We start from the raw sequence: 12,350 nt of genomic DNA, 5'->3' as shown, positions 1-12,350 counted from the left end.
ACTAACCTCTCTCCCTTCCAGTGCGTACTGGGGTATCAGCCGGTTCTGGCACCTTGGCATCAGAGCCAGATCAAAGCTCCTGCGGTGGACGAATGGTTTAAGCGCTCGGAGGAGACCTGGGACGCTGCCCATGTGCACCTGAGGCAGCAGAAGGCGAGCGCCGACCGCCACCGCAATGAGGCCCCGGTGTTCGCACCGGGGGACTGGCTCTGGCTCTCGACCCGAAACCTGCCCCTCCGCCTGCCCTGCCGGAAGCTGGGTCCACGGTTTGTGGGGCCATTCAAAGTCCTGAGGAGACTGAACGAGGTATGCTACAGGTTACAGCTTCCCCCAGATTACCGTATTAATCCCTCGTTCCATGTGTCTCTCCTCAGGCCGGTGGTGGCTGGTCCACTCCAGGAGTCTGAGGTGCGGGAGGTTCCTCCGCCCCCTCTGGATATCGACGGGGCCCCGGCATATGCTGTTCGAGCCATCCTGGACTCGAGGTGTCGGGCGAGGGGCCTTCAGTACCTCGTGGAGTGGGAGGGGTACGGTCCGGAGGAGAGATGCTTGGTGCCGGTGGAGGACGTCTTGGACCCTTCGTTGCTGCGGGAGTTCCACCGTCTCCATCCGCATCGCCCTGCGCCTCGTCCTCCGGGTCATCCCCGAGGTCGGTGTCGTCAAGGCGGGGGTACTGTCACGACTTCCTCCGAAGTCAGTCCCTCTCCTTGTTCGGGCGGCGTTCGGCGGTCGACGTCACCGGCCTTCTAGCCATCGCCGATCCACTTTTCATTTTCCATTTGTTTTGTCTTTGTCTTACACACCTGGTTTCAATCCCCCAATTACTTGTTCATTATTTAACCCTCTGTTCCCCCATGTTTGTTTGTGAGTAATTGTTTATTGTATTGCGGTCCGTATGTGAGGCCTTGTATTTATACGACGTGTATTGTGAATTATTTGAGTAAAATTGCTTTCATTACCCATATCTGCTGTCCTGCGCCTGACTCATCTCACCAGCTACACACAGACGCTTTACACATAAACAGACAAATAAATACAGAAAAAAATGTATAAATACAAATTAAATAAATAAAGACACAAGAAAATAATAAATGATTTTTTTTTTTTTTTGACAGAAGTCATTTGAGCCCAGTCTGACACAATTGTGTGCAGACAAGCCTGCACACAATCTATATACACACACCATTTACCAGAAAGAAGATAAATATTTTTACTATTTAATTATAGGAAGCCCTTTTTCTTTTATTCCATGCTTTATGTAAATATTCCGCAAACGTAAATATACAATGGACAAAAAAACATTTCAACTTCTCCTCATCACTAAGCCACATAATGCCAGGGTATATCTGGTGTGCTCTCTGGAATAAGAGCAAGCGTATATCGCGGTAGAAAGGGCAATAGAGGATAAAATGAGTTTCGTTCTCTATTTCTTCGAGGTCACAATATAAAAATGATTAGCTGGCCTGTTTTATTGAGTGACTGTCAGTGACAGACATAACAAGAGAAAAACTGCTGATGCACAACCCAATTTCAAAATTGTACCTGGTGAATTCTAATATTCTTACTCTGAATAGAAAGTTGAAACCCCGACTGAGTTCCCCCCCCAAAATGATGTTGTTTATGCTTGGAACTGGCCCTGTATGTATCATAATTGAAATGACCATGAACAGGAAATATCCCAGATTGGGCCTTATAACTGCTGTCCAAACCACATCAAGAGATCCCAAGCTGCATCCTAATATTAGTGATAGGATATGTTATTGGTTTCGTTTTTTTTTAGGATACTGTCTTTTTAGCCACACAAACCTCATGGTTCTATAATGTCTGTGTTTCAGGCTTCATTGAGTCAGTGTGTGCGAGTGTGCACGTGTGTGTGTGTAGTTAAAATGAAAGCAGAATGGGAAAACCGAACCCATGAACATGTCAGAAGCTGTATCGTGACTCTGTTCACTTCACTTCCTCTTCCTTTCAAGTGAGTGAGTGAGTGAGAGAGATACAGAGATACATACAGTGAAATCATATGAAAGGTGCTAAGGCCGGAAGTGTTCGGAAAGAGGAAGTTGAGAGTTGGGGGTCAGAGACAAAAAATTGGTGTGAAGACAGAGATACACTCAGAGAAACAAGGAATGAACAAATTAGAATAAGTATGGTGGAGTGGAAAAAAGGACGTCGGTAAAAAACAAAAAAACACGGATGACGCTGAACTGGAAAACACAACAAAAAGACAGCAAGTGAAGAGGAAAAGAGAAGACTGAACATTGTGACAGATGACAGAGTCAGATATGAGAAAACGCTGTGTCTGCACTCTTCTGGTCCTCATGCTGATACAGACAGGTTGGTTAGACTAACTCATCTAGAATAAGATTCAAGTTTTAGTTTAGCGAAAACTGAATTAATATAATAATTGAGGATGTAAAAAAAAATACATATTTCCGTTGTGGTCTTCAAAAACCCAAGGTTTCATTACATTGCATTGTTATGGTTATGCAGTACTAAAACCTATTTTAACAGTTGAATGTAGGGTAATACACATCCAGCTGATTTAAAAAAGTGCAAGGTTTCGACAAAAAGAAAAGTATGTTGCAGGTTTTGACCTTTGTGTGTGTGCGTTTGTGTGTGTGTGTGCATGCATGTCTGAATGCAGTTGTGGAAAAAGCACTCAATTGTCATACTTGAGTAAAAGTAAAGATACCTTAATAGAAAATGACTCAAGTAAAAATGAAAGTCACCCAATAAAATACTACTTGAGTAAAAGTCTAAAAGTATCTAGTTTTAAATGTAGTTAAGTACAGAGGTGGAGAAAGTACTCAACTGTCATAATTGAGTAAAAGTACAAAGTAAAAGTAAATGCTATACATCAAATTCCTTATATTACGCTAACCAGACGGCACACTTTTCTACAAATGTTTTATTTTATTTACAGACACACCAACACTCAGACATAATTTACAAACGCAGCATTTGTGTTTATTGAGTCCGCCAGATCAGTGGCATTATGGATAACAACGCGTTAAACTGATAGGTGTGTGAATTGGGCCATATTGCTGTCCTGCCTGAGCATTCGAAATGTAACAAGTACTTTTGGGTGCCAAGGAAAATGTATGGAAGTAAAAAGTACATACACTGAGTGTACAAAACATTATGGATACATACTCTTTACATGACATACTGTAGACTGGCCAGGCAAATCCAGGTGAAAGCTATGATCCCTTATTTATGTCACTTGTTAAATCCACTTCAATCAGTGTAGATGAAGGGGAGGAGACAGGTTAAAGAAGGATTTTTAAGCCTTGAGACAATTGAGACATGAATTGTGTATGTGTGCCATTCAGAGGGTGAATGGGCAAGACAAAAGATTGAAGTGCCTTTGAACAGGATATTGTAGTAGGTGGTAGGCACACCGGTTTGTGTCAACAACTGCAACACTGCAGTTCAACAGTTTCCCGTGTGTATCAAGAACGGTCCACCACCCAAAGGACATCCAGCCAACTTGACACAACCATGGAAAGCATTGGAATCAACATGGGCTAGCCTCCCTGTGGCACGCTTTCAATATTATGAAGGTGTTCTTAATGTTTTGTATACTCAGTGTATTTTTGGGAAAGTAGTGGAGTAAAGGTAAAAGTTGTCAAAAATATAAATAGTAAAGTACAGATACCCCAAAAAACGACTTAAGCAGTACTTAAGTATTTTTACCTAAGTACTTTACACCACTGTCTGAATACGTGTTCTAGTGTCTTTGGTGTACGATCCACAAAAACATGGTTTCAGCATTATTTCACTGGAAGTGGCTGTCGTTTTTACTAGCACCTACACAACTTTGCCGCCAAAACGTCTACTTTGTTACTTCCCACAGGCATGACAGACAGTGGGATTTCTGTATCTCACAAATGGGATGGAGATCACCTATCTATCACCTGTCGTCTCATGGGGGACAACAACACTGTTTCTCAGATCAACTGGGAGATGACCAGCAGTTCAAACCACACCACCACCAGATTGAAGCTGGGCACCTTCCATCCCGTGTTCGGTACTTAATATAATAATACATATTAATACATTATAATACATATTTTTTACTTTGACTATTGATTATTGGTCCCAGTTTATAAAAAAAACTGAAGAAAGGCAGAATTTACATAACACAAAATGCCGTAAGAATAACACACTTAGATATATAATATAATATATATGAATAATATAACATATGCCATTAAGGTACGTACGTGGTCCCGGAGTACAACGATACTGTGGAGATCCAGGGTAACGCCTCCAGCGGTAATTACACGCTCAGGCTGAGACGTAGCACTGTGTTGGAGGAGAGTCAGTTCTGCTGTAAATTCATTACCTTTCCCTCTGGAGTGCTGGAGCAGTGTACATATACCAGGATTAATGAAAGCCCAGGTACTCCCTCTCTCTCTCTCTCTCTCTCTCTCTCTCTCTCTCTACCTTTATCTTGTTTGTCTGTCTCTCTCTGTTTCTCTCTCTCCTATCCCACACATCCTGGTATTTCCCCTCTTTCATTTCCTCTCCCCTCTCTGCTTCCTGTTCTTTATTGATCACAACTATCCACAAAAAAAAAACATTAAAATAATGTTATTTCACAACATTCACCAAAACACAAGTTCAAACTTGCCATTACAACCCACTTGGGTTAGGTAGTGCTTGTATGCACAATTGTGTGTGAATTTATGTGAGTATGTTTAAATGTGTGTCTATCTATGGTCTACTCACAGAGGAGGCCCAGGAGTCAGAAGGCCCACAGGGTTTACTAGGGGAGAGACAAGTGGAACAGTGGGCTCTGCTAGTAGTGGGGTCTACCATCTGTCTCCTCAGTGTCGCCATCTCTCTCTACTACTGCTGGAAGTATTGCTGCAGACACTGCTGCCGCAGGTACCTACTCGTCAACCAAACCCATTCTCTCTCTCTCTCTCTCTCTCTCTCTCTCTCTCTCTCTCTCTCTCTCTCTCTCTCTCTCTCTCTCTCCCCATCTCTGTCACTCTCTCTCTCTAGCTCTCTCTCTCTCTCTCTCTCTCTCTCTCTCTCTCTCTCTCTCTCTCTCTCTCTCTCTCTCTCTCTCTCTAGCTCTCTCTCTCTCTCTCAAAAGTTTGGACACACCTACTCATTCCAGGCGTGCCTTGTTAAAAGGTAATTTGCGGAATTTCTTTCCTTCTTAATGCGTTTGAGTCTATCATTTGTGTTGTGACAAGGTAGGGGTGGTATACAGAAGACAGCCATATTTGGTAAAAGACCCAAGTCCACATTATGGCAAGAACAGCTCAAATAAGCAATGAGAAACAGCAGTCCATCATTACTTTAAGACATGAAGGTCAGTCAATACTGAACATTTCAAGAACTTTGAAAGTGTCTTTAAGTGCAGTCGCAAAAACCATCAAGCGCTATGATGAAACTGGCTCTCATGAGGACCGCCACAGGAAACTGAAGACCCAGAGTTTCCTCTGCACACCTCTAGGCTGTGTAAGGGCTATTTGACCAAGAAGGAGAGTGATGGAGCGCTGCATCAGATGACCTGGCCTCCACAATCATCCGACCTCAACTCAATTGAGATGGTTTGGGATGAGTTGGACTACAGAGTGAAGGAAAAGCAGCCAAAAAGTGCTCAGCAGATGTGGGAACTCCTTCAAGGCTGTTGGAAAAGCATTCCAGGTGAAGCTGGTTGAGAGAATGCCAAGAGTGTGCAAAGCTGTCATCAAGGCAAAGGGTGGCTACTTTTCAGAATATAAAATATATTTTGATTTGCTTAACACTTTTTTGGTTACTTTATGATTGCATATGTGCTATTTCATCGTTTTGATGTCTTCACTATTATTCCACAATGTAGCAAATAGTACCAATAAAGAAAAACCCTTATATAAGTAGGTGTGACCAAACTTTTGATTGGTATATAAATATATACACTGAGTGTACAAAACATTAGGTGAAAAACATACTATTTTCATGACACAGAATGACCAGGTGAATCCAGGTGAAAGCTATGATCCCTTATTGCTTGAAGTGGCTTTGAATGGGGTATGGTAGTAAGTGCCAGGCGCACAGGTTTGAGTGCGTCAAGAACTGCAACCCTGCTGGGTTTTTCACACTCAACAGTTTCCTGTGTGTATCAAGAATGGTCCACCACCCAAAGGACATCCTGTCAACTTGACACAACTGTGGGAAGCATTGGAGTCAGCATGGGCCAGCATTCCTGTGGAACGCTTTTGACACCTTGTAGAGTCCATGCCTTAACGAATTGAGGCTGTTCTGAGGGCAAAAGGGGGCGGCAACTCAATATTAGTTTTGTACACTCAGTGTGTATATATATATATATATATATATATATATATATATATATATATATATATATATCTCAATATCGTTCATCTCTGTATCTCTCTCCTCTTTGTGTCTCTTTATCATTATAACTCTCTCGCAATCCATCTCTCTCTTTTCCTTTCAAAAAAATCTCTATCTCACTCCCTCTTTCTACACTCTTTGCTTTATCTTCCTCTCTATCTTCTTTTTCGCTTTCATTTCTCTCACACTCACATGGAAAGACGGGCCTCTCTCTCTCTATCAGTAAAGTTTCCAGTAGCACTGACTATAACACCAAAAGTCATCAGCTCTCAGCTATCTGCTGTTATATATCTTTCCAGGAGGCGAGTGTTCGAGGTGGAGACTTATCTGACAGATCAACACACAGACTCGGAGGTAAAGTTATTCTGTCAGCTATTCTTCCAGCACAACATCCCCTACATACATTTTTGACACAATGGAAAATAAATGAAGTATTGCAAGGCAATTCTAACCTAAAGCCCACTGAAAACGTCATTGATGTCACTGAAAGTAGGCTACCTTGGACCATTGCCAAAATACATTGGCCTAACTTCATCTAATGTAGGCTCCCTAATCACAAGCCTTTCCAGAGTCATAGAGATAAGAGAAGCATTTCCTCTCTCTATGGCTAGAGTGACCTCTGTAACTATAGCAACCTACGTTACCATGAAAACCCACAGGGCACTGTCACCACGGTTATCGCCATGGTTTCCTGTTGTTCACTGTGAATGACGTACATGTGGTTAGACGTCTCGGTCATCGCTCAGCCGTTTCTCTCTCTCACACACACACATACAAATACACACTGGTAAATGCGGTTTGATGTCTCAGCCATTGCTCATAAGTTTCTCACACTTTCTATTTTTTCACCTTTATTTAACAAGGCAAGCCAGTTGAGAACAAGTTCTCATTTACAACTGCGACCTGGTCAAGATAAAGCAAAGCAGTGCGACACAAACAACAACACAGAGTTACACATGGTATAAACAAACATACAGTCAATAACACAATAGAAAAGTCTATATACAGTGTGTGCAAAGGAAGTAAGATTAGGGAGGTAGGCAATAAATAGGCCGTAGTGGCAAAATAATTACAATTTAGCAAATAAACACTGGAGTGATAGATGTGCAGAAGATGAATGTGCAAGTAGAGATACTGGGGTCCAAAGGAGAAAATAAAATATATCTAAATAAAATAAATAACAATATGGGGATGAGGTAGTTAGATTGGCTATTTACAGATGGGCTATGTACAGGTGCAATGATCTGTAAGCTGCTCTGATAGCTGATGCTTAAAGTTAGTGAGGGAGATATGAGTCTCCAGCTTCAGTGATTTTTGCAAATGGTTCCAGTCATTGGCAGCAGAGAACTGGAAGGAAAGTCGGCAAAAGGACGAATTGGCTTTGGGGGTGACCAGTGAAATATACCTGCTGGAGCGCGTGCTACGGGTGGGTGCTGCTATCGTGACCAGTGAGCTGAGATAAGGCGGGGCTTTACCTAGCAAAGACTTATAGATGACCTGGAGCCAGTAGGTTTGGCGATGAATATGAAGCGAGGGCCAGCCAATGAGAGCATACAGGTCGCAGTGGTGGGTAGTATATGGGGCTTTCGTGACGAAACGGATGGCACTGTGATAGACTGCATCCAATTTTCTGAGTAGAGTGTTGGAGGCTATTTTGTAAATGGCATCGCCGAAGTCAAGGATCGGTAGGATAGTCAGTTTTACGAGGGTATGTATGGCAGCATGAGTGAAGGATGCTTTGTTGTGAAATAGGAAGCCAATTCTAGATTTAATTTTGGATTGGAGATGCTTAATATGAGTCTGGAAGGAGAGTTTACAGTCTAACCAGACACCTAGGTATTTGTAGTTGTCCACATATTCTAAGTCAGAACCGTCCAGAGTATTGATGCTAGGTAGGCGGGCATGTGCGGGCAGCGATCGGTTGAAGAGCGTGCATTTAGTTTTACTTGCATTTAAGAGCAGTTGGAGGCCATGGAAGGAGTGTTGTATGGCATTGAAGCTCGTCTGGAGTTTAGTTAATTAACACAGTGTCCAAAGAAGGGCCAGAAGTATACAGAACGGTGTCGTCTGCGTAGAGGTGGATCAGAGAATCACCAGCCGCAAGAGCGACATCATTGATGTATACAGAGAAAAGAGTCGGCCCGAGAATTGAACCCTGTGGCACCCCCATAGAGACTGCCAGAGGTCCGGACAACAGGCCCCCCGATTTGACACACTGAACTCTGTCTGAGAAGTAGTTGGTGAATCAAGCGAGGCAGTCATTTGAGAAACCAAGACTGTTGAGTCTGCCGATAAGAATGCGGTGATTGACAGAGTCGAAAGCCTTGGCCAGTATTGTATTGTCTTTTGTCGATGGAGGTTATGATATCGTTTAAGGCCTTGAGCATGGCTGAGGTGCACCCATGACCAGCTCGGAAACCAGATTGCATAGTGGAGAAGGTACGGTGGGATTCGAAATGTTCGGTGATCTGTTTGATAAATTGACTTATCGAGAGAGTTGTACGGTTGAGAGATTTGCATTAATTACACTTCTATTACATTGAAATGATATTTATATGATAGAACATGATTCGGCCTACATGATGATCCAACAACTGATACAAGCTCCATTACATAGAGTATCATTTAGTTACCAATTATTTTGAATAGTGTTTACACATGATAGAATAGGATAAAAGGACAACTGAAACATTAGTTACCAATTATTTTCAAAACAACATGCATATCACCTAGTCTCTCTTGCCCCACCTCCTCTCTCTCTATACCATCCAGGGGGTCACAGAGGAGCCACCCCATCAACCCACCCTTCCCTCACCCCCAAACCACCAGCTCCAGGGTTTTGACCCCTCTAAGCTGTACACTAAGATCAAGCAGGACCTGCTGTATGGACGGCTGTGGAAGGCCTACCAGGGGACGGCTAAGGCCTGGGGCCCCACAACACAGCAGGGACCACAGCAGCAAGGGCCACAACAAGGGGCAGAACTAGGGCCACAAAAGGTATGTCTTTCTTTAGATATATTTTTTTTATTAGTATGTCTATGCATAAGGAAACCTTGCCTTACAAAACAGTCAATTGAAAAGAAAGAAATTGAAAAAGATGATACAACGTGAATACAAAGCAAAAATAATGTTTGTTGAAGCCTGTGGGTCATGCGAAATAACACAGAACTCACACATACTGTAGAGTATTTGATAAAGTCATTATCGTCATCAGGTCTATTTTCTTCTGGGGGATCATCGGGCGTCACAGAGAGAGGAACCAGAAGAACCGGAACTAGAACCTAATCTAGAACAAGAACAAGACCCTCAACCAACCCTTGAAGGAACCGTGGAACCACAGACTGAGCTTGAACCTATCCATCCATTAGCCCTGGAACCTGGAACACAGATGGAGGTTCAAGAACCAGAATGTCATTTAGAACTAGAACCCAACTTCCCATTAACCCTTCCTGCACAGAGGAAGGAACTGGAACCAGACATGGGAACAGAGAAGGAGGAAACTGAAGAAACCAGAGACTAACCCTTCAGCGAGGAGGTTCATGAAGGGAGGGTGTGTTGTGTTGTTGTGTGTGTCTGTGTGTGTGCGGACCGTGCGTGTGTACGTGTGTGTTGGGAGGAATAATGTACTGTTGACATTGGGTGAATAACCCTGACCTCCTAAGGTTAGCTGTCAATCAATACGATTAATACTTATTGCCCCAGTGGGAAATTTAGAGTGAAATTTAAACTCACAGGTAATCGCCATGGTTTTTTGTTCACTGTGAACAACGTACATGTGGTTAGACGTCTCGGCCATCACTCAGACGTTTCTCTCTCTCACACACAGACAGACAGACAGACAGACAGACAGACAGACAGACAGACAGACAGACAGACAGACAGACAGACAGACAGACTGGTAAATGGGGTTTGACGTCTCGGCCATCGCTCAGCTGTTTCTCACATTTGAGCTCACAACAGTGTGGCATACAGTTACTGGTATACTGTTAACAGACAGAAGAAGCAGGGGAATGTCTTTCAAGCAGAGCTTTTTTATAACATTTCCTGTATGGTCAAATTTAGTGTGAGATGTGAATAGAACACTTTGCGTTTAAATATAGTAATGGGTTGCATGACCTTTAGATTCTAAGAAGAGCTGTTATAGCCAACTGATCTGTTATTGTAAGGAGCAAGACAGTGAGGGATTTTTATTTTGTGTATCTGGTTTTGTGATTGCAATTTCTGTATATAATATAGGTCTATAATAATGTTTATACTTTTGTTTCAATTAAAAATCGGACTTGCAAAAGTGTTTGAGTCCTTCACTTGACATCTAGAATATGCCAGCTTTTTTTTTGGCCACTGGGGGACGACACAAGACCATTTATTCACTAACCTCGTTCCCAGGAAATTTAGCACAGTGCGCACATCAATGATTCAAAGTTGGCCTTAGTGGGAGTGACCATAGAATTCTATGGGAGTGACCTAATCAAATGTATTTATATAGCCCTTCTTACATCAACTGATATCCCTAACTGGGTAAAGTTTGGATAGTTCTTACCACAGGGGGTTAGTGGTACCTTAATTGGGGAGAACAGGCTTGTGGTAATGGCTGGAGCGGAATCAGTGGAATGGTATCAAATACATCAAACATTGTCTCCAGGTGTTTGATACCATTCCATTCGCACTGTTCCAGACATTATTATACGTTTTTCTCCCCTCAGCAGGCTCATGTAGTTCTAACAGACTAATGAATGTAAAATAATGTGCTATGAGGCAAAGAATATTAATTATGGATACTAGATACAGTAGCTCTTCCACAAACCGTTTGAAAATAAGTCAAACAAATAGGCTAGCCTAAATTGGGAATAGCAGTAGGCTACAATGGCATATGTGGCGCTTGTTACAATGACCTATATTGCAGTACAGGTTTCTGACATTTCCAGTCCAAGTCCAGGTGAAAAGTCAACTTTTATAACTGTTACACAGAAGGCCCCAAATGGGACTAAAGTTCAATCTCTTCCTGGTGTTATTAGGCAGCCTGGTCTCACAGACAAGACATAACATACTAAATGAAAAGCTGGGACACTCAAACTACTAGGGGCCGATGAGATGTTACATTTGGTATGGTTACATAAGACAGATGGTTACTTAAGGCAAGTAACGCGAATGTCAAGCAACCCAAATGTTGGGTGTTCAACTCTCTTCACGGAAAACTTGAGCATTTTAGCTAATTAGCAACTTTGCAATTACTTACTACTTTTTAGCTACTTTGCAATAATTTTGCATGTTAGCTAACCCTTCCCCTAACCCTAACCTTAACCCTTTAACCTAACTCATAACCTTAACCTTAACCCCAATGCCTAGTTTAGCTAACCCCCTAACCCTAACCATAAATCCCTTTAACCCAGAGTTCCAAAACTGGTGGCCTGCCAAAGGCTTAAAAACACCAGCAAAGATGTAAAAACACCAGCAAATCAGCTCCAAGTGATTTCAAATTAGGAAGCATTCCCACGCATAGAGAGCTATACAGTACAAGTCAAAAGTTTGGACACACCTACTCATTCAATGTTTTTTTTTTATTTGTACTATTTTCTACATTGTAGAATAATAGTGAAGACATCACAAATATCAAATAACACATGGAATCATGTATCAACCAAAAAAGTGTTAAACAAATCAAAGTATATTTTATATTTTATATTCTTCAAAGTAGCCAATCTTTGCCTTGATGACAGCTTTGCACACTCTTGGCATTCTCTCAACCAGCTTTACGAGGTAATCACCTGGAAAACATTTCAATTAACAGGTGGGCCTTCACTATTATTATACAATGTAGAAAATAGTAAAAATAGAAAAGAATCCTGGAATGAGTCGGTATCCAAACTTTTGACTTGTACTGTATGTGATTGTACACAAATGTAAGCAAGGTTGGAAATGATTATGTTTTAGTCAAATATTATGCCTGTTTGGGCTCATTGCGGTAAATTTGCAGTTTATTTATTATTTGTAATAAC

General features: G+C 42.0%; 1 protein-coding gene across 1 annotated transcript; it reads left to right on the top strand.

Annotated features, from left to right (window-relative positions):
* Window positions 1-2,003: 2,003 nt before the first annotated feature.
* LOC106608944 (uncharacterized) lies at window positions 2,004-10,643 on the top strand. Its single transcript, XM_014207187.2, has 7 exons — window positions 2,004-2,334; window positions 3,857-4,030; window positions 4,219-4,404; window positions 4,737-4,893; window positions 6,654-6,708; window positions 9,127-9,351; window positions 9,569-10,643. Exons 1-7 carry the CDS (start codon window positions 2,268-2,270, stop codon window positions 9,872-9,874), a joined length of 1,170 nt encoding a protein of 389 aa, XP_014062662.2. The 5' UTR covers window positions 2,004-2,267; the 3' UTR covers window positions 9,875-10,643.
* The last annotated feature ends 1,707 nt before the right edge of the window (window positions 10,644-12,350 follow it).

The sequence above is a fragment of the Salmo salar genome, chromosome ssa07, assembly GCF_905237065.1.
Source record: "Salmo salar chromosome ssa07, Ssal_v3.1, whole genome shotgun sequence".
Classification (NCBI taxonomy): Eukaryota; Metazoa; Chordata; class Actinopteri; order Salmoniformes; family Salmonidae; genus Salmo; species Salmo salar.
Note: the sequence above shows the minus strand (reverse complement) of the source record. Positions and strands in the feature narration are given on the sequence as shown.